General features: G+C 43.1%; 1 protein-coding gene across 1 annotated transcript; it reads left to right on the top strand.

The window, feature by feature from the left end:
* Positions 1–6,260: 6,260 nt before the first annotated feature.
* tmem70 (transmembrane protein 70) lies at positions 6,261–23,875 on the top strand. The gene is made up of 3 exons (XM_078540304.1): positions 6,261–6,485; positions 21,576–21,678; positions 21,797–23,875. The coding sequence occupies exons 1-3, from the start codon at positions 6,288–6,290 to the stop codon at positions 22,228–22,230; spliced, it is 735 nt and encodes a 244-aa protein (XP_078396430.1). The 5' UTR covers positions 6,261–6,287; the 3' UTR covers positions 22,231–23,875.
* Positions 23,876–26,265: the final 2,390 nt, after the last annotated feature.

The raw sequence follows: 26,265 nt of genomic DNA, 5'->3' as shown, positions 1-26,265 counted from the left end.
AGGGCAGATGAGGGAGGGATGGAGGATGAGGTAGGGAGCATGAGGGAGGAATGATGAGGGAGGGATGATGAAGGGGAGGGAGAATGAGTGAAGCAGGGAGGGAGGGAGGATGAAGGAGGGAGGGGGAATGAGGGAGGGAGGATGAGGGAGAGAGGGAGGGAGGATGAGGGAGAGAGGGAGGATGAGGGAGAGAGGGAAGGAGGATGAGAGAGGGAAGGTGGGGGGATGAGGGACAGAACAAGGATGAGGGAGGGAGGTAGGTAGGGTGAGGGAGGGAGGGAGGATGGGTGAGGGCGTGAGGGAGGGAGGATGACGGAGGAAGAGAGGGAGGGAGGATGAAGGAGGGAGGATGAGGGAGGAAGAAAGGGAGGAAGAGGAAGGGAGGGAGGAAGAGGGAGGAAGAGGGAGGGAGGAAGGATGAGGGAGGCAGGATGAGGGAGGAAGGATGAGGGAGGAAGGATGAGGGAGGAAGGATGAGGGAGGAAGGATGAGGGAGGATGAGGGAGGAAGGATGAGGGAGGATGAGTGAGGGAGGGAGGATGAGTGAGGGAGGGCGGATGAGGGAGGGCGGATGAGGTAGGGAGGGAGGATGGGGGAGGGCAGGAGGGGAGGGTTGGTGAGGAAGGGTGATGACGGTGGGAGGATGAGGGAGGGAGGGAGGATGAAGGAGGGAGTGGGAATGAGGGAGGGAGGATGAGGGAGAGAGGGAGGGAGGATGAGGGAGAGAGGGAAAGAGGATGAAGGAGGGTGAGAGGATGAGGGAGGGAGGGGTATTGAGGGAGGGAGGATGAGGGAGGGAGGGGTATTGAGGGAGGGAGGGGTATTGAGGGAGGGAGGGAGGATGAGGGAGGGAGGGGTATTGAGGGAGGGAGGGAGGATGAGGGAGGAGGGGGAGGGAGCATGGAGGGTGGGATGAGGGAGGGACGAGGGGGAGGAAGGATGAGGGAGGGAGGATGAGTGAGGGAGGATGAGGGAGGGAGGGAAGGAGGATGAGTGAGGGAGGAAGAGTGAGGGAGGGAGGATGAGGGAGGGAGGGGGTGAATGAGGGAAGGAGGATGTGGGAGGGAGGGAGGATGAGGGAGGGAGGATGAGGGTGGGAGGATGAGAGACAGAATGTGGATGAGGGAGGGAGGTAGGATGAAGGAGGGAGTGAGGAAGAGGGAGGGAGGAAGAGGGAGGGAGGCAGGATGAGGGAGGACGGAAGAGGGTGGGAGGGCGGATGAGGGAGGGAGCATGAGGGAGGTAGGGAGGGAGCGAGGATGAGGGAGAGGGGGAGGATTGATGAGGCAGGGAGGGAGGGTAGGTTGATGAGAGGGAGGGAGGGTAGGTTGATGAGGGTAGGGAGGCAGGGTGGGTTGATGAGGGAGGGATGGGGGGAGGGTTGATGAGGGAGGGAGGGGGAGAGTTAATGAGGTAGGGAGGGGGAGGGTTGATGAGGGAGGGAGAGGGGGATTGATGTGGGAGGGAGGGAGAGGGGGGTTGATGTGGGAGTGATGGAGAGGTGGGTTGATGTGGGAGGGATGGAGAGGTGGGTTGATGTGGGAGGGATGGAGAGGTGGGTTGATGTGGGAGGGATGGAGAGGTGGGTTGATGACGGAGGGACGGGTGGTTAATGAGGGAGGGGGGCAGGTGGTTGTACTTGCATCATAGAAGACACCAATTGATCCATCTAGCATGTCCAATGCTGACCTCGGATAACCAACAAATCATTCCTTCATGTTTATATCTCCACAGGAGAGGTGAAGAAACTGCAGGCCAACTTGTAAAATATTCATGATGCCTGCAATTCCCTGCAGATTTGTGTCATTGTAATGGTGCATCAATGCGATAGGACCCAATTGACAGGGCACATTTACTAGCAAACTATAGTATTTATAAGTTCGACCATTGCTTACACCGTTCTATGTTTTCCTGAGACTTTTGAATTGCTCCATCATTGCCCTTTCCAAAACAGTTGAAGAGTTAATTATCGTAGTCAACCCTGCAGTAACATTGTGGTAGTTCTATGGTTATGTTACTGAATGAGTAATCCTGTCGGCCCAGTTTAATGATCCAGAGATAAGAGTTCAAATACCAATATGGCAGCTGGGGAATTTAAACTCAGTTAATTTACTAAAACCGGAATAAAACACTTCTATCAGTAATGGTGACCTTGGAATTACTAGATTGTTGTAAAAATCCATCTGGCTCAGTAATGTCCTTTAGAGACAGAAATCTGCTGTCCTTACCCGGTCTGACCTACATATGGCTCCAGACCAACGACAATGTAGTTGACACTTAACTGCCCTCTGAAATGGCTAGCAAACCACTGAAAAAGTGTAATAACAAAATTAGATGGATCACCTGGCATCGACCTAGGCACTGAACACGGCAAAGGCACACGCAGCCTATTTGATCCTGTAAGTCGTCCTCACTAACACCTGGGGACTCATGCCAAAATTAGGAGAGCTAGCCCAGAGGTTAGGCCAGCGACAGCTTGACAATATCATAATCACAGAATCATACTTTTCAGCCAATGTTCAAGAATCTTCCAACACCATCCCGAGTGATGTTTTGTCCCACTGGCAGGTTAGACCCAGCAGAGGCACAGTGGTGGACAGTTGGGAGGGAGTGGTCTTTGGAGACCCTAACATTGACTCTGGATCCATGAAGTCTCATGGCATCAGGTCAAACATGGGCAAGGAGACTTCCCGCTCGTTACCCCCAACTCCCTATCTCAGGTGGTGAATCAGTTCTGATCTCCTTGGAAAAAGCACAGAGAGTAGGAAGGACACAGAATGTATTCTGGGTGGGTGACTTAACTGTTCACCACTAAAAGTAGCTTGGTAGCACCACTACTGACTGAACTGGCCAAGTCTAAGTGACCATCACAACAGTCCTTGTGGAGATAAAGTCCTGTCATCAAACTAAGGATACCCTCCATCATGTTGGGTGGCTAAATGGATTAGATTCAGAAGAGATATAGAGGCTCAAAACTGGGCAGCAGTGAGACCATCAATAGTAGCAAAATTGTATTCTACCACAATCTGTAACGTCATGGCTTATACCTCACTCTATCATTAGATTCAAGCCAATGGACTAAGACTGGCTATATGAGGAGTGAAGCAGAGCATGCAAGGGCATCATCAGGCATAACTAAAAATGAGGTGCCAACCTAGTGAAACTACAAGCAAGGGCATCATCAGGCATAACTAAAAATGAGGTGCCAACCTAGTGAAACTACAACACAGAACTACATGCATGCTAAACAGTGGAAGCAGCATGCAACAGACAGAGCTAAGCAATCTCACAGCCATCTTCAGCCAGAAGTGCCAAGTGGATAATCCATCTCAGATCTGAGTCTCCAGAGATCTCTCATGTCATGGATACCAGCTTTCAGCCAATTCAATTCACTCAATTTGATGTCAAGGAATGGCTGAAAGCCCTGGATACTGTTGTGTTATTGGCTCTTGACACAAACGTATCAAACACAATGAAATGATTGGTGATCAAAAGAGTTCTTTATTGCAGAATAATAGGATTTCACGGGAGATCTTCATACACGTTACCTGCCGATCAATACTGCTCCAAATACCATATCAAATGTTGACTTACGTCACTTCCTGTGATGATGTATGCCAAACTATTTACATATTCAGCAGTATGTTAATCAGTATGTTAAACTGCATGCGCTACAAAGCAATATAATAAATACAGCAAAGGCTATGGTTCTCGAAAACATTCTGACTCTAATGCTAAAGGCTTGTGCTCCAGAACTAGCCGCAGCCCTAAAATAGCTGTGCCAGTACAGTTACAACACTGGCATCTGCTCAACAATGTGGAAAATTTCTGACGAATGTCCTGTCCACAAAAAGTACAACAAATCTAGTCCAGCCAATTACCGCCCCATCAGTCTACTCTCAATCATCAGCATAGTGATGGAAGGTGTCATTGACAGAGCCATCAAGTGGTTCTTATTCAGCAATAATCTGCTCACCAATGCTCAGTTTGGTTTCAGATGTTATTCCAGCTTGGTCCAAACATGGACAAAATAATTGATTTCCAGAGGTGAGAAGAGAGTGGCTGGCCTTGACATTAAAACAGCATTTGGTTGAATGTGGCATCGAGCAGCCCTCATAAAACTGAAGTCAGTGAGAATCAGGAGGAAAACTCTCCAGTGGCTGGAGAATTGCCTAGTATAAAGGTTCTGGTGAAGAGTCATACGGACTCGAAACGTTAACTCTGTTCCTCTCCGCAGATGCTGTCAGACCTGCTTAGTTTTTCCAGGTATTTTTATTTTTGTTTAGTATAAAGGAAGATTGGTTGTGGTTGTTGGAGGCCAATCATCTCAGCTTCAGAACATTGGTGCAGGAGTTCCTCAGAGTAGTGACCTAAACCTAATCATCTTCAGCTGCTTCATGACCTTCTTGCCATCATAAGGTCAGAACTGGGGATGTTTGCTGTTGATTGCACAATGTTCAGTCAATCTGTAATTCATCAGACAATGAATCAGTCCATATCTGCATACAGCACTGTGGGAGTACCTTCACCATGTGCACTGCTGTGGCTCAAGAAAGGTAGCCTACCCCACCACCTTCTCAAGAGCAATTAGGAATAGGCAATGAACGCTGACACTGCCAGCAATGCCCACGGCATGGATGTTTAAGAAAAAATCAATAGTGAAATCGAGTTTACTGAATTACAGTCGGTGAGACTGCTCCTGCCACTTAGATTGTTGTGGAATAGCACCAATCGGGTGAGTATACAGGAATTATAACAGGAACACATTTCAAGAAGAAACGTTGACTCAGAAATTGCTGGGGCAATGCATCGCACAGTGGGCACTGTGAATTGGATTTTTTTTCAACCTTCAGGGGGTATTATTTTTGTGGCACAAATAGTTGGAAAAACAAATTGATAATGATGCAGTAAGATCAACAAGGTAGCTTGCACCTCCTAAATGCCAGACCCAGTGGCCTATTTCATTACCAATGAAATATAAGTGTAGAGAAAGAAACAGGGAATGGCAGAGGACATAGAGTTAAAATAGACAGTGAAAGTGAAATAAAGAAAGCTTACTATAAGCAATCCTTCATAGTCAGGATGTTAACAGAGCAGGAATATGTTTTAACGTGTTTTCAAAAGTACAACAGAAGTTGAACACAGAATCTCATGCTTTCATTTTCCCTACAAGAACACAAGCTGGGCCACAAGAAAAATCTAAGAACTAGCATGTTAGTGGCATCCAGAATGAAAATATCCATATATGGTACTGTATGTAACTTAATGAAGTGGGTCCAGTGACCTAGAGTGAGGATAAGGCACAATGGGAAAGTGAACAGAAAGCATCATATAAAGTGGTAATGGTTATGGCAACGAATCAAAAGTTTTGTCCAGACTGGTTGTGAATAGCAGAATAACGAACAGCTGTTTCTGAAAACAAAAAACATAAAATGTAAGACTAAGACCGGCATATGCGAAACAAAAAGGAGGGCCAGAGTTCACGGTCTGAAACTGTTGAACTCTATGTTGCGTCCAGAAGGCTGCAAAGTGCCTAATTGAAAGATGAGGTGCTGTTCCTCAAGCTTCATTGGAACACTGCAGCAGAGGACAGAGATGTCAGCGTGAGGGCAAGATGGAAAATAAAAATGGCAAGCCATCGGATGCTTGGAGTTATGCTTGCAGACTGAGCAGAGGTGTTGTGCAAAACTGGTTCTTGGGAAGTTTATAAAGGCAGGAAAGTGAAACAGTTTAAGAGAAATTCCTGTGGTTGGGAGTATGGTAGATGCAAAATTGACTATTGATGGTAGATGCAAAATTGACTATTGATGGTAGAGCGAAAGGAGCTAGAGTGTTGAAAATATTACATCATCAGAGCACTGGAAAGTTCGACTGTGGTGTAAGACTGCAAATGATTCCCTGAATGTGGAATATGTTTTAAAGTTAATCAGCTAACAACTCCCTAAACCCACTTTGGACACAGTTCAGTGAGACATTGTCTATAACTCTCCCAATTCCTACTCTTTCACGGAATGTGTGTCAATGGCTAAGCCAGCATTTGTTGCCCATCCCTAATTGCCCTTGAGCTAAAATATAACTGACCCTTCGGTTCCGCCCAGGTTTGGTAGCAGGGCTGGGTGAGGGAATAAGCTCTATTTTCGGACACAGTTCAATAACCTTCAATGACTATTCTTGAAGACGGCTGGGGATGAGGGTGGAGCTCTTGGAGTAAGCGGCTTTGTGGTTGGTGGCTGCCAGTGGCCAATGGTGTCTCAGGGTGTTTGGAAGTGGAGGCATTGGCAGAGAAGATGGCGACGGCCGTGCTTATGTTGAGTGGCCGCTCAGTTACCCTGAGCAGAGTGAGGATGACAGTTTCGTGTCCAGCTGTCCGGACTTTCTCCGTCCTTAGTGTCCATAATAACTGCTACACGTTTCGGCTCCTGGACACCCAGCGGCCGAACAGCGCGGGAGGGCTCCGCCTTACCGGCAGCTGCAGAAGCGGACAGGTAGAGTGAGTGAGGGTAGCCCAGCCCATGCAGGGGCTAGTGGTAGAGCTGGTTAGTGCGATTATGCAGGGGCCTGGGCTCTGGCTGAGGTCTCCGAGCACTAGGAGGGGCGGATGGAGTGCTGCGGGCACCAGTGAACAAACTGATCCTTGGGAAGTTTTTAAAGGCAGGAAAGTAAAACCGTTTAAGAGAAATTTCCGTGATTAGTGGCTGCAAGATTCAGTATTGATGGTGGAGCTGAGGAAGTAAGGGTGAAGAAAATATTCCATCATCAGAGGATTGGCGAGTTAGACTGGCGCAAGACTGGAATGATTTCCTAAATATGGGGTATGATAATATATTGCAGTGATAATTGAGACCTGGCTCAGTAAAGGGCAGATAAAAGCAAAATACTGCGGATGCTAGAAATCTAGAACAAAAACAAAAATACCTGGAAAAACTCAGTAGGTCTGACAGCATCTGCGGAGAGGGATACAGTTGACGTTTCGAGTCTGTATGACCCTTCATCAGGGGTCATACGGGCTCGAAACGTCAACTGTACCCCTCTCCGCAGATGCTGTCAGACCTGCTGAGTTTTTCCAGGTATTTTTGTTTTTGTTTCAGTAAAGGGCAGGACTGGGTAATAAATATTCTTGGAGACAACAAAGTGCTCTGGAAAGAGAGGGAAGGGGGGAACAAAGGAGGCAGCATTGTAGATTAAGGAGTACATTATAGTGCTGGAGAGATAATGTTGTACAGAATCTGTTTAGAGCTAAGAAACAATGGTGGTACCATTACATTGCTGGATGTATTCTACAGGCTGCAAACTTATGGAAAAGATACAGAGGAAAACGTTTGCAAGGAATTAGAGAGGTGCAAAAATTACAAAATGGGAACCTATTCCAATATCGACTGCGACAGTAATAGTGTAGAAACTCTTGCCCTTCTCTGCCCTTTAGAGTTACCATTCAGGATACTTTTCTACATTGGTATGCCCAGTACAGTGAGGAAGGAGATATTGCTGGATCTGATTCTGAGGAACGGTATGAGTCAACTGGATTAAGAGTCAGGAGGGGAACATTTAGGGGACAGTGATCATTAAGTTTAAGTTAGTTATAGAGGAGAATGAGGAGCAGCCCAGAGTAAAAATAATTATTTGGGAGAGAACCAACCTCAATGGCATGAGAAAGGACCTGGCCCAGATGAATTGGAATCAAAGATTGGCAACAAAACAGTAATGGAACAATGCGCTCCCTTTAAAAAGGAGATGGTTTGGGTACGGTTAAGGCGCACATTGACGGGAAGGGAATGTCAGGCAAACAACTCTAGAGCTCCCTGGATGAGGAGAGAGAGAGTGAGTAATAATTGAGAACCAAGCTGAATATAGAGGGTTCAGTGGACAAGTGAAAAACAAATATGAGAAGCAAAAAGAGAGTACGAGAAGAGACTGGCAGCTAACATAAAAGGAAATCTTGAAGTCTTCTACAGCGATACAAGTAGTAAAAAAAGAGGAATGGGGGCTGATTCAGGATCTATAAGGGAATTTACACTTGGAGAAGAGGAGAGTGACTGAGATACTAAATGAGCACTTTGCCTCTGTTTTTGCCAAGGAAGAAGATGCTGCCCAAATCATAGTCAAAGAGGACATAGTTGAAATACTGCATGGGCTAAAGATTGATAAAGAAAAGGTATTAGGCCACCAGGACTGGATAGGTTGCGTCGAAGGATACTGAGGGAAGTAAGGGTGGATATTGTGAAAGCACTGGCCATAATCTTTCTGGATTTTAGAATACAGCAAAGGAGGACCAAGAAACTGATAAAGGGAGAATAGGATATGAATATAAACTAGCAGAAAACATAGAAATGGACTGCAAAAGCTTCTATAGGTATGTAAATAGGAAATGTTTGGCTAAGACAAATGTGGGTCCATTACAGGCAGAGTCAGGAGAATTTATAATGGGGAATAGAGAAATGGCGGAGAAGCTAAATTATTACTCTACCTTCACTGAGGAAGATACACGAAATACACCCAAGGGACTAGGGAGAATGAGGAATTAAAAGAAATTAGTATTAGTAAGAAGGTTGTATTGGAGAAATTAATGGGACTGAAGGTTGATGAGATCCCGAGTCCTGATATTGTACATCTGAGTTTTGAAAGAGGTAGCTATGAAGATAGTGGATGCATTGGTGATCATCTTCCGAATTCTATATATTCTGGAATGGTTCCTGCAGATTGGAAGGTAGTGCATGTCACACCCCCTATTTAAGAAAGGAGAGAGAGAGAAAACGGGACTACAGACCTGTTAGCCTTACACCAGTAGTAGGGAAAATGCTAGAGTATATTTTACAGGATGTGACAAATGGACACTTGGATAATAATGATCTGATTGGGCATAGTCAGCATGGATTTATGAATGGGAAATTGTTTGTTGAACCTGTTGGAGCCTTTTGAGAATGTTACTAACAGAATTGATAAAGGGGAGTTGGGCCACGTAATATACTTGGAATTTCAGAAAGCTCCTGATAAAGTCTCCCACAGGAAGTTGGTTAGCAAAATTAAGCACATGGGATAGGAGATAATATACTGGCATGATTAAGCATTGATTAACAGGCAGAAAACGGTAGGATAAACGTGCCATCCTCGCATTGGCAGACTGATTAGTGGGGTACTGCAGAGATCAGTACTCAAGGCCCCAGCTGTTCACAATATATATCAATGATTTGGATGTGGGGTCCAAATGTAATATTTCCAAGTTGCAGATGACACAAAGCTGGGTGGAAATGTGTATTGTGAGGAAGATGCGAAGTGGCTTCAGGGGGATTTGGACAGACTTAGTGAGTGGGCAAGAACATTGCAGATGGAATATATGTGGGAAAATGTGAGGTTATCCACTTTGGTAGGAGGAACAGATGTGCAGAGTATCTCTTAAATGGTAAGAAATTAGAAAGTGTAGATGTACAAAAGGACCTGGGTGTCCTCATCATTCAGTCACTGAAAGCTAACATGCAGGTGCAGCACGCAATTAGGAAGGCTAATGGTATGAGTCTTTATCGCAAGAGGATTTGAGTACAGGAGTAACGAAGTCTTGCTTAAATTGTATAGAACTTTGGAGTACCTGGAGCATTGTGTGCAGTTTTGGTCCCTTTAGGAAGGATATTATTGCCGTAGAGGGAGTGCAACGAAGGTTCACCAGACTTGTTCCCCAGATGACAGGACTGTCTTATGAAGAGAGAATGGGGAAACTGGGCCTGTGTTCTCTAGAGTTTCGAAGAATGAGAGGTGATTTCATTGGAACCTATAAAATACTGAAAGGGATAGACAGGGTAGATACAGATAGGATGTTTTCCCTGGTTGGGGAGTTGAGAACCAGGGGATAAAATTTCAAAATAAGAGGGAAGCTGCTTTGGACCGAGATGAGGAGAAATCTTTTGACTTGGTGGGTTGTGAATCTTTGGAACCCTCTACCCCAGAGGGCAATGGAAGCTCAGTCATTGAGCATCTTTAAAGCAGGGATTGATAGATTTCTAAATACCAATGACATAAAGTGATTTGGGAATAGTGTGGGGAATAAAGGCATTGAAGTAGACGATCAGCCATGATCGTGTTGAATGGCGGAGCAGGCTCGATTGGCTGAATGGCCTATTCCTGCTGCTATGTTCCAATCCTCTTTGTATGCAGTGGTGGCACCAGAAAACTGGAGAATTGCGAATGTTACACCCTTGTTCAAAAAAGGCTGTAAAGATAAGGCCAGTAACTGCAAACCAGTCAGTTTAACCTCAGTGATGGGAAAGCTTTTAGAAACTATAATTCAGCACAAATTTAATGTCACTTGGAAAATGTGGATTAATTGAGGCAAACAAGCACAAATTTGCCTTGTTTAACTAACTTGCTTGGGTCTTTTGATGAGGTAACATAAAGGGTTGATGAGGGTAATGCATTTGATGTGGTGTATACAAACTTCTAAAAGGCATTTGGTAAAGTGCTATGTGATGGGCTTGTCAGTAAAGTTAGAGCCCATGAAATTAATGGGACAGTAGCAGCATGGATATGAAATTGGCCGAGTGTCAGGAAATGGAGAGTAGTGGTGAAAGGTTGTTTTCAGACTGGGTTCCCTGGGCCTGTGTCAGGGCCCCTTTCCTTGATTTATATTTATGACCTAGACTTGCGTGTGCAGGGCACAATTTCAAAATTTGCGGATGACACAAACCTTGGAACTGTGAGGAGGATAGTGATAGACTTCAAAAGGACATAGGCTCCTGGAATGGGTGGACAGGTGCCAGATGAAATTTAATGCAGGTAAGTGTGAAAATGATTCATTTTGGTAGCAGGGTTCAAAACGTATGGGGGCGGCAGGCAAATTCGCCCTCAAGCCCCCAAAAGCCTTGTGAAAAATCAATGACAGGTGACAAATGAGAGAAGTCACCTCCTCCCCCGACGTGGGAGAGACAGAATCTATGAGGAGCCTTTCATCAAATCACAGATTCGGTGTGCCTCATGCTCACTGCTCCAGCTCCTCCAATCACAGGTTCCCTCTCTCCCACCTTTGTTGCTCCTCAAGAGTCAGCATCAATGATTGGAGGAGCAGCAAGGTGAGAGGGAATGAGTTGGTGGAGTTGGAACATTTATTCTGGCTGGCCCTGTTGCCGCCCACCACTCACTTCAAGAGAAGGCCATTTAGAAGGGAGGTAAGAAATGGTTTCTGCCCACTGAAACCTGGATCCTCAACTGCAGATCCCCAAAACCCTTACTTGGACACCCAAAATCTGGATGCTGACCTCCTGAACCCCAATTCAGGACAACCAAAACTCAAGCATCTCTAAAATGTGGATGCAGACCATACTTAAACCTGGATTCAAACCCTGCAAAATCTTGACTCTGAGCCCACAAAACATGTACCCAGATTCTCCACAGCCTGAACCTGTACCTTTCAATACCTGGAAATCCCAAAACCCAGGGCCTCACAACCTGGATCTGGAGTACCCAAAACATGGACATGGCCTGAAAGATGGACCTGAACTACCCAAACGCAACCCCAAAACAAGGCCCTGGAATCTCAAAAACCCAGACCCAAAACCATCAAACCCTGAACATTCAAAGCCCAGGAGCTCCAAAAACTGGACCCAGACCCCAAAAGCTAAACCCACCAAAACCTGGATTTGGTTCCTCAAATCCAGATCTCCTACAACTTGGACGCAGGCACACCAAAACTCGAACCCAAACCTCTCAAAAGCTGGACCATCACAAATTGGAACCAGACAAGGCCAGGATCCATTGAAAGCAGGACTCAGACCTCCAAATCCTGGATGCAGTCCTAGACCTGAAATATTTGAGAACCCAAAACCTGGACCCAGAATCCCCTAAAATACAGACCCGCATGTCAGACTGGGGAAATTAAAGATATTTTGGATATCTAGCATATCTCTGTTTCTATATTTGTGTACAGACTTTCAATGTCCTTTGTAAAAAGGCATTGGGGGTACGGTTAGTTCATTTAAAAAAATTCATTCATGGGATGTGAGCTTCACTGGCTGGGCACGCATTTATTGCCCATCTCTAGTTGCCCTTGAGAAGGTGGTGGTGAGCTGCCTACTTGAACCACTGTAGTTCATGTGGTGTGGTGCACCCACAGTGCTGTTGGGGATGGAGTTCCAGGATTTTGACCCAGCAACAGTGAAGGAACGGTGATATATTTCCAAGTCAGGATGGTGAATTACTTGGAGAGGAACCTCCAGGCGGTGGTGTTCCCATTTATCTGCTGCCCTTATTCTTCTAGGTGGCAGTGGTCGTGGATTTGGAAGGTGCTGTAGAAGGAGCCTTGGTAAATCCCTGCAGTGCATCTTGTAGATGGTACACACTGCTGCTACTGTGCATCAGTGGTGGAGGGAGTGAATGTTTGTGGATGTGGTGCCAGTTAAGTGGACTGCTTTGTCCTGAATGGTGTCCAGCTTCTTCAGTGTTGTGGGAACTGTACTCATCCAGGCAAGTGGGGAGTATTCTATCACACTCCTGACTTGTGCCTTGTAGATGGTGGACAGGCTTTGGGGAGTCAGGAGGTTGCACAGTTCCTAGCCTCTGACCTGCTCTTGTATCCACAGTATTTATATGGCTAGTCCAGTTTAGTTTCTGGTCAATGGAAACCCCCAGGATGTTGATAGTGGCAGATTCGGTGATGGTAATGCCATTGAACATCAAGGGGTGATGGTTAGATTCTCTCTTGTTGGAGATGGCCATTGCCTGACACTTGTATGACGTAAATGTTACTTGCCACTTGTCAGCCCAAACCTGGATATTGTCCAGGTCTTGCTACATTTGGACATGGACTGCTTCAATATCTGAGGAGTCGCAAATGGTGCTGAACATTGTGCAATCGTCAGCGAACATCTTCACTTTTGATCTTATGATGGAAGGAAGGTCATTGATGAAGCAGCTAAAGATGGTTGGGTCTAGGATACTACCCTGAGGAGCTCTTGCATTGATGTCCTGGAGCTGAGGTGACTGACCTCCAACAACCACAACCATCTTTCTTTGTGCTAGGTATGACTCAAACCAGTGGAGAGTTTTCCCCATGATTCCCAATGTCTCCAGTTTTGCAAGGGTTCCTTGATGCCACACTCGATCAAATGCGGCCTTGATGTCAAGGGCAGTCACTCTCACCCCACCTCTGGAGTTCAGCTCTTTTCCATGTTTGAACCAAGGCTGTAATGAGGTCAGGAGCTGAGTGGCCCTGGCGGAACCCAAAATGGGCATCAGTGAGCAGGTTATTGGTAAGCAAGTGCCGCTTGATAGTACTGTTGATGACCCCTTCCATTACTTTACTGATGATCGGGAGTAGACTGATGGGGCGATAATTGGCCGGGTTGGATTTGTCCTGCTTTTTGTGTGCAGGACATACCTGGGCAATTTTCCACATAGCTGGGTAAATGCAAGTGTTGTAGCTGTACTGGAACAGCTTGGCTAGGGGCGCAGCAAGTCCTGGAGCAAATCTTCAGTACTACTGTCGGAATATTGTCAGGGCCTGTAGGCTTTGCAGTATTCAGTGCCTTCAGCTGTTTCTTGGTATCACGTGGAGTGAATTGAATTGGCTGAAGACTGTCTTTTATGATGCTGGGGACCTCTGGAGGAGGCCGAGATGGATCATCCAATTGGCACTTCTGGCTGAAGATTGTAGCAAATGTTTCAGACTTATCTTTTGCACTGCTGTGCTGGGCTCCTCCATCATTGAGGATGGGGATATTTGTGGAGTCTCCTCCTCCAGTGAGTTGTTTAATTGTCCCCCACCATTCACGACTGGATGTGGCAAGACTGCAGAGCTTAGATCTGATCTGTTAGTTGTGGGATTGCTTAGCTCTGTCTATCATTTGCTGCTTACGCTGTTTGACATGCAAGTAGTCCTGGGTCATAGCTTCATTTTTAGGTATGCCTGGTGCTGTTCCTGGCATGCCCCCCTGAACTCTTCATTGAATCAGGGTTGATCCTTGGCTTGATGGTAATGGTAGAGTGGGGGATAGACGGTAATGGTAGAGTGGGGGATATGCTGGGCCATGGGGTTACAGATTGTGTTTGAGTACAATTCTGCTGCTGCTGATGGCCCACAGCGCCTCATGGATGCCCAATCTTGAGTTGCTAGATCTGTTTGAAATCTATCCTATTTAGCACGGTGGAGGGTATCCTCAATGTGAAGGTGGGACTTTGTCTCCACAATGACTGACTGTGCGGTGGTCACTCCTGATACTGCCATGGACAGATGCATCTGCGGCAGGCACGTTGGTGAGGATGAGGTCAAGTGTGTTTTTCCCTCTTGCTGGTTCCCTCACCACCTGCCGCAGACCCAGTCTAGCACCTATGTCATTTTGGCCAGCTCGGTCAGTAGTGGTGCTACTGAGCCACTCTTAGTGATGGGCATTGAAGCCCCCCCACTCAGAGTACATTCTGTGCCCTTGCCACCCTCAATGCTTCCTCCAAGTGATGTTCAACGTGGAGGAACGCTGATTCATTAGCTGAAGGAGGGTGGTACGTAGTAATCAGCAAGAGATTTCCTTGCCCATATTTGACCTGATGCCATGAGACTTAATGAGATCCGGAGTCGATTTTACGGACTCCCAGGGCAACTCCCTCCTGACTATACCACTGTGCCACCACCTCTGCTGGGTCTATCCTGTCGGCGGGACAGGACATACCCAGGGATGGTGATGGAGTCTGAGACATTATCTGTAAGGTATCATTCTGTGAGGATGTCTGTGTCAGGCTGTTGCTTGACTAGTCTGTGAGACAGCTCTCCCAATTTTTGCAGTAGCCCCCAGATGTTAGTAAGGAGGACTTTGCAGAGTCGACAGGGTTGCGATTGCCATTGTCGTTTCTGCTGCAATGACAAGATGAAGAAAAACTTTTTTACGCAGCAAGTGGTTAGGATCTGGAATGCACTGCTTTGGATCCAAGCATGGCTTTCAAAAAGGATTTGGATAATTATCTCAAGAAAAAAAGAATTGCAGGGAAGTGTCAGAGCAGTAGGACAAAGTGAGTTGCATGTGTAGAGAACTGGCATGGACACAAAGGACTGAATGGCCTCCTTCTAAGGTGTAAACATTCTATGATTTTATAAGGTTACCTGAAACTATGAAGTGATTTAAAGGCGATGAAACATAGAATGGTCACAGCACAGAAGGAGGCCATTTAGCCTGTGACCAGCATCTTGAACTTGATTTGCTGGAACAAGGGAGTTCTAGTGGGAGAGGACTTGGCCATAGAGCTGATTAGAGAAGTTTGTGGCATGGCGTGGCCCATGAAGATAATATTTGCTACTGCTGTCAGGGAGAGTTAAAACCAGATTGGCAGGGGGGAGGAAATCTGACTAGATTCAGAAGGAAGAGAAGCAAAACTAGAAATAGAAAGCAGAAAATTCATAAACAAGTGTAGAAGGTTGAGGCAACAAAGACAAAAAATAGACAACAAAGCAATTGTTCAGTGATCAGTGCTATATACGTCAATGCAAGGGGTATTGTGAATAAAACAGATGAGCTGTGGACACAGGCATTTGGATGTATGATGTAGTTGCTACTGAAATGTGGCTTGATGGGAAGGAATGGCAGCTCGAAACATTCCTGGTTTAGGGGTTTTCAGACACGATGAAGGGGGATGTAAGAGGTAGGGGTTACAATATTAGTTAAAGAAACAGCTGTGATTAGGAATATATGCTAGAAGGTGCATCAAAAGAGGTTTGGAGTGAGAATCAAAAAAAGGAAATCAGACTGCTGGCAGCATACTATTGACCCCCCCCCCTCGCCCCCCCATAGTCAGGTAGAGATAGAGTAAATTTGTAGGCTGAGAAGTGCAGAAACAATAGGGCTATCATAGAGGATTTCAGCTATCTTCATATTATCTGGGATTAATTCAGTGTAAAAGATACAGAGTGCAAAATTCTTAAGATGTATTCAAAACAACTTTTTTAGGTAGTACTTAGCAAACCCAATAAGGGAAGGAGTAATTTTGGACTTAGCTTTAAGAAATTATTCTCGGCAAATGGAAGGCACGTCAGTGGGGAGAGCATTTTAGTGGTAGTAATCATGATTTAGTTAAATTGAGTAATTATGGAAAATGATACAGAGACCGAGATTGAAAGTTTTAAAGTGGGAAAAGGCCAATTTTACTAAACTGAGATGTGATTTGACAACAGTGGACTGGAAACAACAATTTGAAGTTAAATCTGAGTCAGAGCAGCAAGGGGCATTCAAGCAGGAGTTAAGAGAGTTCAGAGCAAATATGTTTCTAGAAAGGTAAACAGTGGAATTTTCAAATCTAGGCCTCCCCTGGATGTCAAAGAGCATACAGAGCAGGATAAGGCAAAAAAAAGCTTGTCAGAGCCAAGAGCTCAATACTCCAGAAAGCCTAGAGGAGCATAATAAGCGCAGGGCTTAAATGGGAAAGGAGATTAGGAAAGCAAAGAGAAGGCATGAAAAAACATTGGTAAGTAAAATCAGGGCAAAGCCGAAGATCTTTAATAAACATATGAAGAGCAAGAAGATAATGTTAGGAAATAGAGATAGTTTAAGTAAGTTATATTTGTATTTTTGTGGGTGTTAGGAATGAGCTTTAGCTGTAATGTTTAAGTTTGATTTGTATTTCTGTATCTGTGTTAAGAAAGATCAAATTGAGTTTTAGTTTCATTTTAAAAGGTGCCTGCATCTCTAATGAGAGTTTTACGACTGTGACAGCTAAGCTAAACAAACGAGTAGAGAAACTGGGCTGTTGCCTCGCAACAAGAACCCGGAGAGGCAGGTCCCTCCCACAGACACACACAGAAATTACTCAATTACTCGCACACAAAGAAACAGCAGTTTTCTGTTCAGTTTGAAGACAGCTGCCAAACAGAAGCCATCTAGAAAGGACAGGTAGCCAGTTCCAAGCTAAAATTGGGTGAAAGTAGCTGCCAGAGAGAGACTGGAGCAAAAGGGACAGCTAGCAAGTCCCAAGCTAAAGAAAAAAAACCCAAAATCCAGGGGAGTGGAACAGTCCCAAGCAGCCCTTCTAGTCAAAGGAAGGACAGTAACCTGCAATTACTTGGGCTATTCCTTCCACCCTTCTAAACAGTGATACAACGTTAGCAATCCTCTGGCATCGTGACTGTAGCCAGACTGTAACCTGGAAAAAGGTCTTGTTCAATGAAGTTAAGAGTGAGGGGCAGAGACAGAGGCTCCAAATTTCAGATTTAGAGACAAAAGCTGCAGAAAACAGATTTAAAGTGAGAACAGCTTGCAAGAGGCCAGAAGGTCCAAAAAGACAACTGAAGGTCTGTAACTCTTTGCTATGGGCATGTGAAGCTATGGTGTATTGTTGATGGCTGAATCAGAGAGAGAGATAGTGCATGGAAGAAAGCTTGAATGCATGCGGTGATCCAGGGGAGAAGAACATCGGAAGGAAAGTTTAAAACCCTTGAGGTGAACCCTTACGGAAGGCATCTGAGAGAAAGTGTTGCTTTTGGAGAAGACTCGTAGGCAAGTCTTTGGAGAGTGGAGATTGGAAACCCTCGTGTGAAGGATGGAGTTCACTGAGATTGTTTGGCTCATGGTGTGACAAGCATCTGGGGGAGTTGAGGAGAGATCCATAACATCTAATTGAGGTGGCATCTGTCACTTGGTTTCAGAGTGTGGTGTGTCTGACCATGGTTTACATGGGCTGTGTACTTACTGTTGACATTAGAGTATACGATAGCTTTTAAAAGTTGTGTTATCCTTACAAATCAGAATATATCTGTAAAGATATAGTTTTGGGTGAAGGAGTATTGTAATACAGCTCATCTTTTCTTGGTTTAATAAATGTTTTATGCTTTTGTTAAAAGTTCGTTAGCTGACTCCAGTGACTCTGTTCTGTAGCCCCTCCCCACATATCTAAACAAACAAATAAAAGTTGGGATCTATCAAGCTGGGTTCCATCCTGGGACCAGGCTTATCCAGTGGTAACCTCAGCTGGGGATTATAACAATAACCAGGTAAAGATTAGGGCCAATCAGAGACCAAAAGAGTAACTAGTGTGTGGAGGTGCAAGACATGGACATGACTCTTAATAAATACTTAGTGTCTCTTTTCACAAAAGAGAGGGACAAAGCAAACATAATAGTTAAGGAGGATGTGTGTGAAATATTGGATAGAACAAACATAGTGAGATGGGAAATATTAAGGGGTTTAGCATCTTTGAAATGCATAAATCACCAGGCCCGATGAAATGTATGATTGCTAAGGGAAACAAAGGACGCAATAACGGAGTCTCTGATCATCGTTTTCCAATCCTCCCTGGCTGCAGCCGCGATGCCGGAGGATTGCTAACGTCCTATCACTGTTTAGTAGGGAGGAAGGAATAACCCGAGTAATTGCAGGCCAGTTAGCTTAAACTCAGTGGCGGGCAAAATTCTGAGACACGGTATGAATCATTTAGAGGGGCTTGGATTAATCAAGGACGTTCAGCAATGATTTATTAAGAGCCTGACTAACTTGATTGAGTTTTTTTGAGGAAGTAGCAAGGAAGGTTAATGAGAATAGTGTGTATGTAGTCTGTGGATCTTAGCAAGGATTTTGGCAACATCCCACATGTCAGACTGATGAGTAAATTAAAAGTTCATAGGATCAAGAGAAAGTGACAAGTTGGATTTGAAGCAAGATGGGAATGCAAGCTGTGAGGGGGGTCACAAACTGCAAAGAGATATGGACAAGTTAAGTGAGTGGATAACAAGGTGGCAGATGGAGGATAACGTGAGGAAGTGTGAGGCTATTCACTTTGATTGTAAGTATAGAAAAGCAGAATACTTTATATAAAAAAGCATGAAACTTGTAAATGTTGATGTTCAGAGAGATTTGGATGTACTCATACAAAGAACACAAAGTTAACACAGATAGAGCAAGCATTTAGGAAATCCAATGGTGTGTTAGCCTTTATTGCAAGGGGATTGGAGTACAAGAATAAAGAAGGCTTGCTAAAATTATGAGGCTTTGATGAGACCACACCTGGAATACTGTGTGCAATTTTGGTCTCCATATTTAAGGAAGGATATACTTGCTTTGGAGCCAGAGTAGATAAGTTTCACTAGATTGGTCTCTGGGATGAGAAGGTTGACCTATTATGAGAGGCTAAGTACATTGAGTCTATCATCTTGAGTTAAAAAGAATGAGAGGTGATCTCATTGAAATGTTCAAGATGATAAAGGGACTTGGTAGGGTAAATACTGAAACAAGCTGATTGTTTAGAACAATGATAAGAAATTTCTTCACTCAAAGGGTTGTGAATTTTTGGAATTCTCCACCCCAGAAGGTTGTGGATGTGCCATCATTGAATATATTTAAGGCTGAGATAGACAGATTTTTGGTATCTCAGGGAGAGTGGAGTTGCGGCCCAAGATCAGTCATGATCATATTGAATGGTGAAGCATGCTTGACAGGCCATATGTTTTTCTCCTGCTCCTATTTCTTATGTCCTTATCCAAAATTGACTCAGTGGCAAGAAACAAAGGATTATGGTCGATGGGTATTTTTATGACTAGCAGGCTGTTTCTGTGGGGTTCTGCAGGGCTCCTTACTGGTTCCTTTGCCATTTGTGGTATGAATATCAATGAAATTGGACACAGTTATAGGGGCCATGATAAAGACGTTGCAGATGATGTGAAAATTGGCCATGTAGGTGACAGTGAGGAAGAAACCTTTAGACTGCAGAAAGGTATCAATGGCCTGGTCAGGTGGGCAGGAAAATGGAATTCAATCCGGAGAAGTATGAGGTAATGTATTTCGGGAGGATAAACCAGGCAAAGGAATATGTAATAAATGGTAGGACTCTGAAAAGTGTAAAGGAACAGATAGACCTTGGAGTCTATGGCTACTGATCCCTAAAGCTGGCAGGAAAGATAAGGTGGTTTGGAAGGCATATGGGATGCTTTTCTTTTATTGGTTGAGGCCTAAATTATATGAGCATGGAGGTTATGAGGAAGAAGCTATTTCAATTAGCACACAGGGCAATAACTGGTGGTGGGGGGCATAGATTTAAAGTAATTGGTGGAGGGATTAAATGGGACATTGAGTAACTTTTTCACTCAGAGAGTGGTAGGTAACCTGATGCCTGAAAGAGTACAGGTAGAAACCCTTATCGCAATCAAAAAAAACCTTGGACTTGCACTTGAGGTGCTGTAACCTACAAGGCTGTTGACCAAGGACCAAGAGGTTATATTTATATATGGGGCAGGAATTGCCTGATTAAAAAGAACTTACCTTCCATTTTGCCTTCTTCCATCGTAGTGATTTAATGTTAATAGAATTGTTGACTAATCATAGCAAACAAAGAAGTAGTGGTGTTTTACAATTTACCACATGTGTAAATGCATAATTTTCTAAAGGTGAAAGATAAGTAACTTTTTAAAAAAAGAAGCCAATACCGTTTTTGGTATTTGGATAGTGTGCAAAGGTAAACATGTAAAATAATTTGCTGAAGGCACTGGTTAGGCCAAAGTTGTAGTATTTATAGTTTGGGGTACCTATAGAAAGGTCATTGATGTTTTGCAAACGAGAGTATAGATTCACTAGGATGATACCAGGGATGAAGAGACACTTGAGAGTGATACTGTTTCATTCTTGAGCTAAGCTGAATTAGAAAGTATTTAACGTATTTTTAAAAGTTGATGGGATTGGAATAAAAAAACCTATTCCGTCTATTTGGAGAGTTGGTGACGAGGGAGTCATCAACGTAAAATTGTTGTTGGGAGAGAATGGTCAGGAAAAAGTTCCTTGTATAAATCAAAGCAAAATACTGCAGATGCTTGAAATCTGAAATAAAATAAAATACAGGAAATGCTGTAAAGTGACTCCATATTCAACACTGAGTTCAGCAGTTTCAGATCATCATCTCTGCCGCCATTTTTTTGAACAGCCAATATTGATGATGATTCCACTACTGTCATTTACATCTCCACTATACCTCTTTTTGCTTCTTTGTTTTTCCTATTATTATCCTCCTCTTGTCTCACACTATCATTCCTTTTGTCATTTAATCTCTCCTGTCTTCCACCCTACCACAGACCTCCTGTGTTGTCTACATCTGTGCCAGTGATGCCAGCCTAAATCAAAGTGCATTACATGGCGTGCATTGGCATAATCAATATCATTTAAATACATCATCTTAATTAATATTTTTCTTAGTGTTTTGGTACCAATACCCTAAATAAACTAGTGACAATTGATCTCTGAAATCAATGAAGTACTGAACCAACAGAAGAGATTTTAATGCAGAGCAGGAGACTGGGATCATAAGTTACTTGAGATTAGTGCCACTGCAGGAGCTGAAAGGAGGCATGGAAATTTCACTCAAAGATTGATGCAATAAGATGTACTAATCTGAGAATTAAGAACTGATAAAGCAGAAGAAATTATTGCTTGTCTAGCCTGCAAACGTTTGCTGATGAGGAGAAATGTGTCTTTAATAAAGAGAAATTCCATTCCCTAGCACACATTCCTCAGCTAAATGAGGAGCAGAAATAAAACTGAATTTTAGTATCAGACCGCCTTTGTTGAAGTTGATTTATTACTTAATGCTAGTTGCCTAGTTCTGTACAGATATAACAAGCACTTTTCTTGTGTGTGCAGATTAACCTTGCATTCTGTCAACCTTTTCGCTGCTTTTGCTCAGATGGCAATACTGTGGAGGGGCGATTGATTTACACTGGAAACTTGGCTAGAGCAGTACTTGGTAAGAGATTAAATCCTTCTTAATTTTGGCATTATTTCCAATTATTTTATACTGTAACGATGAAACTTTTTTTGATTATGAAATTAACACATGTCAAATATCTCTTTTTATTTTGTAGGGGTGAAGTTCTTCTCCTACTCCACCAGTATTTTTAGTTTTTGCGTGATCCCTTACATACTCTTGCAGTCTGGTCTTGGAATTCAGAGCCCTGCATTACAAATAGCTTTCTGCGGCACAATGGGATTCTTTACTTTTTTAAGTCCTATGGTATTGCACCTCCTCACCAAAGGTTATGTGGTTCGCCTATATCACAATGCGAAAACTGACAACTATACAGCAGTCACTTACAATGTTCTCCTCCAGCAGAAGAAAACTGTTTTCCATCAAAAGGATGTGAAGGTTCCAGGAGTCAGCAAGATGTTCACCACATTTTATGCAAACAAAAAGTCACTGCTAGTAAATCCAGTGCTTTTCTGGCATCCAAGTGACTATAGTCACCTAATGGGTTATGATCAGCCCTTCTCCTTTAATTTGGATGAACTAAAAAAGTAATGAAAAGTGAAAGAATTAAACATTGGCAAGAAGAGGTTACTTCTACATTTTGGGTTTATACAGTAAAACTTGCTTTCTCTGTCTTTGTCGGTAGTCAACCAAGTACTCTTTTTCATTTTATGCATTTTGTTTGAGCAAGAAGAACTCCCTGTGCTAAAACAAAAAAAAATACTGCAGATGCTGGAAATCTGAAATAAAAACAGAAAATGTTATATCACTCAGTAGATCAAGCAGCATCCATGAAGATGTTAGGCTGACATTTCAGGTTTATGACCCTCCATTGGAGTCCTTGCTGAGGACAGATCTGGTATCTGAGCTGTTGAGTGTTTCTAAATGTTCTGTTTTTATTCCTGTTATATACTGTTCTAGTAAATATTATTTACAAATTACTTTTAGTATTTTTTCCCCTGTATAATCTCCACCCATTTGAAGCTGTCCAATAAGGTGTGCTTGTGGCCATTGAGAACTGACTTGAGTATCTTCTCTAACTTTAATTTTCTGATGTTGACCAGGAACCAGCTGTGATCAAGAAGATAAGCAACTAACTCACCCTGGCCCCTACCATTATTGCTTTGAACTTGTTTTTGGAGGTTGTGGGAGCATTTTTTTTAAATAAAGAAAAATTCCATTCCTTAGTAAATATGTTCCTCAGCTAAATGAGCAGAATTAAAACTGGGCATGGGGTGCTAGTGACTGAAATTTTAGCATCTGACCTCCTTTATTGAAGTTAAAAATGTATTACTTGATCCTAGTTGTCCAATTCTGGCGCTGACCCTGTATCTCATATCCCTTGCTTCTGTAAGGAAATACCTGGTTGAGAACAGGAAACAGGAAAGTGATGACAGAGATCAGATCTCTTACTGCTCCCATGCCACCTCATTTTAATTGTTTCTCTTTCCCATCTTTGAGAATTTTACTTAGGTGAGAGCTTCAGGCTTGTGATTGAAATGGCACCCGAATATGCTGACCAATGGGACACTAAGAAATTACTTTTCATTGTTGGTTTTCCTAAGCTGTTGGAAATGTTCTGTACGTATTTCTAAAATACCTGTTCATTTGTTTAGTTTCTGTAAAATATTGGTTTGGATGGTGTAGTAACTGTGTAGAGGAAAAAAGTACCATTTGTTTCTATTGCACAGAAATCCTGTACAATTACATTTTCCTGAAGATCAACTATTAAGTATACAACAGTGACAATAGGCTTTATTTTTTCTTAAATATTGTTTCGAGATATGTACTGACCTCTTATTCAGATTGTGAAAACCAACAGATATTTGACAGAGGTAATTTTTTATTATGCCCCATTGGTCAGCAAATTAAAGACTTGTCAATCTTATGGCAATAGCTGATTATGCAGTGAATGTAAAAAGGGTGCCAATTTCACATTGGGGTAAAAGAAAGACTTGCATTTATATAGTACCTTTCACAGCTAGGGACATCCTAAAGCACTTTAAAGCCAGTTTAGTACTTCTGAAGTGTAGTAATGTACGAAATGTGGCAGCCATTTTGCGCATAGCAAGCACCCACAAACAAATGTGATATTTACCATATTTTTAAAAATAAAGTTGCAGCTAAAAGTGCAGCTTACTTTCCTTTTCATGTTAGGATTCTAGTTTTCAATAAAAAAATATGTGGAACAAGCTGATTATGGGTTGACTCTGTGTGGAGTTTAACAAATTTCCAGGGATGTTATGTGCATTCAAAAGTACTTCTAAATGTTACTTGTTTAACATGACTTAAAATCTGTGAACTTACATTATTTGGTTAGCAAATGCATTATTAGTTTTCAGTGTCTTTTCATTTCACTGGAGTGAGGTCTATGGAATTGGTAATGACTGATTCATTACAGGGGTAATTCAGTAGTTAGCAGCACTGGTTAGTACGTAAAATCCTTTTAGAATTTACACCTTTTGCCTATTCTCCAAGTTTTTGCTGTATGTCTGGTTGATTATCTATTGTCATCTACATGACTCCTGCTGTTAAGAGCAGGCCAGGATCTGTGGGTAAATGGCTTCATGACAATTATTGTATTTTCCTGCAAGCAGGGATGTGCATTACTTCCAGTTGGTACCTCTGCATTGTAACTCAGCTGTGTTCCTATTTACTTTTTGAGTATTGCTGAAAAAAGAGACATCTTTGTTGAAACTTTTCATCTTGCACGCATCAAGACAATTTGCAAGAATACTAAATGTGAAGGGAACAACAATTTATACTGTATGAGAAGAGATGCTGATTGGTAGAACTGTTGCCATAGAGAATACTTGACAGTTAACTGTCAGTCACCAACTGGTGCTTTCTCTACCAATGCTTCTACCAATCAGAGTACGCTTGCCAACCAATCAGCACTCTTCTCATACAGTATGATTGTTGTTCTCTTTACATTTGGTATTCTTGTGAATTGTTCTGATGAGTGCAAGACAAAAAGTTTCGATAAAAATGTCTTTTTTTTCAGTAATTTATTTTTTTCTTCACCTTTTTTAACAAAAACAAACTTTTTGTGTAAGTATCCATTAGTTTTGGGACAGGAACTTTGACACAGGGAGGAGGAGGAAATCTCTTAATTTGATGTGAATGTTGATGGAGATTTGAAAGAAGCACTTTTTTTCAGCTGCGGTTGATATATAATAAGCAGAGCAATTAAATTCTGTGGCGGGGTGCAGAGGTTGCATATCTAACCTGTCCTGTCTATATCGGACACTTCATAGTGGGCTCTGGTTACAAAATTTTCATTTATGCTGGTTCTACTTATCTAAATCAAAGAATCCTTGACCTGACAGCAGTATTGGCATTACCCACCGTGATGCCTTCTTTGTTGAATGCTGTGGACACATGCTACGGTCAGGAGGCGGGTCAGTTCAAACAGCACTGATTTTTTTTTTCCCCTCTTACCACCCGTCTGTAAACAGAAAGATGTTTTGAATTTATTTTGAATAAGCGGTGGTGTATTTCCTAACCCCTTCAGTTTTTGTGTGATCTGATTTCTTCTAATAACCCCACAGCAAACATGAGGTAGGATTAACTCAGGTTAGTTTATTGCACACATTTCAAAACCATGAAAAGGAGGTCCACAACTCTTTTTCTCCACCCCCTCCCCCACCCCACACACACTCATACAGTAAAGAGAGGGGAGGTTTTACAGTACAGAGACAACAGAAAATAAATATTGGTTCACATGAGTTCTAGAGTCCAGAATCAAAGTTCCATGAGGAATTCCTTCACTGAGTTTGACGGGTTGAAAACCGGTGGTGTAAAATTTGTTTTTCCTGTGGTGTTGACTTCGCAAAATGAAATAGGCACCAGACACCCAGAGATGAATCAGTTTGTAGGCGATGGTACAGAACTTTCAGCAGAGGCAGTGTAGATAGGGCCAGTTGTCCAGCCTGGCCAGAGCTCCTGTGTGGCCTGCTAGTCGAATGTTAAAGCAGCAGACTTGCTTGCAGCTCAGGAAGGCAATATTAACTTGCTCAAAAAGCCAGAGTCTTGGATCATGTGACTCACTCTCTCCACAAGGTCTTCAACAAAGGATGTTTATCCAGTGTCTGGAAATTGGTTTTGTGTTCCCGGCTGATAACGTCTCAGCCGTTATGGGTTGAAAGATGCTATTTGTTGAGGCCTGGTGTTTGGGAAGTCATTGCCTTCGTAGACTATCTGACTCTGCTGACAGGCCTGCTTTATCAAATACAAATGACATTTGAGTAGCTCCCTTTGAAGTTGGGCTGTGTAGTCCCCAGGTGGTTTGTTAGTAGCTCCTCAGAAATAGCGAGGTGCGACATTTCCAAAACTGCGAAGTGGCTTCTTTTGTTCTGATGGCTCATAGACAGTAACTCAGAGATATAGGGTCAGCCATCTTAATGATTTTTGTCAGCTGAAATGTCCAATTTAAATTTAAGAAATAGCAATGAGGATATTTTTTTAATAAAATATATAGTTAGAATCTGTTCCGACAAGTTTTGAAATAAAATGTCAGTGATTTAAAGTGAATATCAAATGTATTGGGATATTTACAGCAACACCTGAATGAAATAATATACACAG

Source organism: Cetorhinus maximus, chromosome 4, assembly GCF_964194155.1.
Source record: "Cetorhinus maximus chromosome 4, sCetMax3.hap1.1, whole genome shotgun sequence".
Lineage (NCBI taxonomy): Eukaryota > Metazoa > Chordata > Chondrichthyes > Lamniformes > Cetorhinidae > Cetorhinus > Cetorhinus maximus.
Note: the sequence above shows the minus strand (reverse complement) of the source record. Positions and strands in the feature narration are given on the sequence as shown.

Excerpts from the sequence above, each read along its gene's own strand:
- tmem70 (XM_078540304.1), top strand. The coding sequence starts at position 6,288 with ATGGCGACGGCCGTGCTTATGTTGAGTGGCCGCTCAGTTACCCTGAGC. Across the intron at positions 6,486-21,575 it reads GCAGCTGCAGAAGCGGACAG|ATTAACCTTGCATTCTGTCA; the intron begins GTAGAGTGAGTG and ends TTGTGTGTGCAG. Across the intron at positions 21,679-21,796 it reads CTTGGCTAGAGCAGTACTTG|GGGTGAAGTTCTTCTCCTAC; the intron begins GTAAGAGATTAA and ends TTTATTTTGTAG.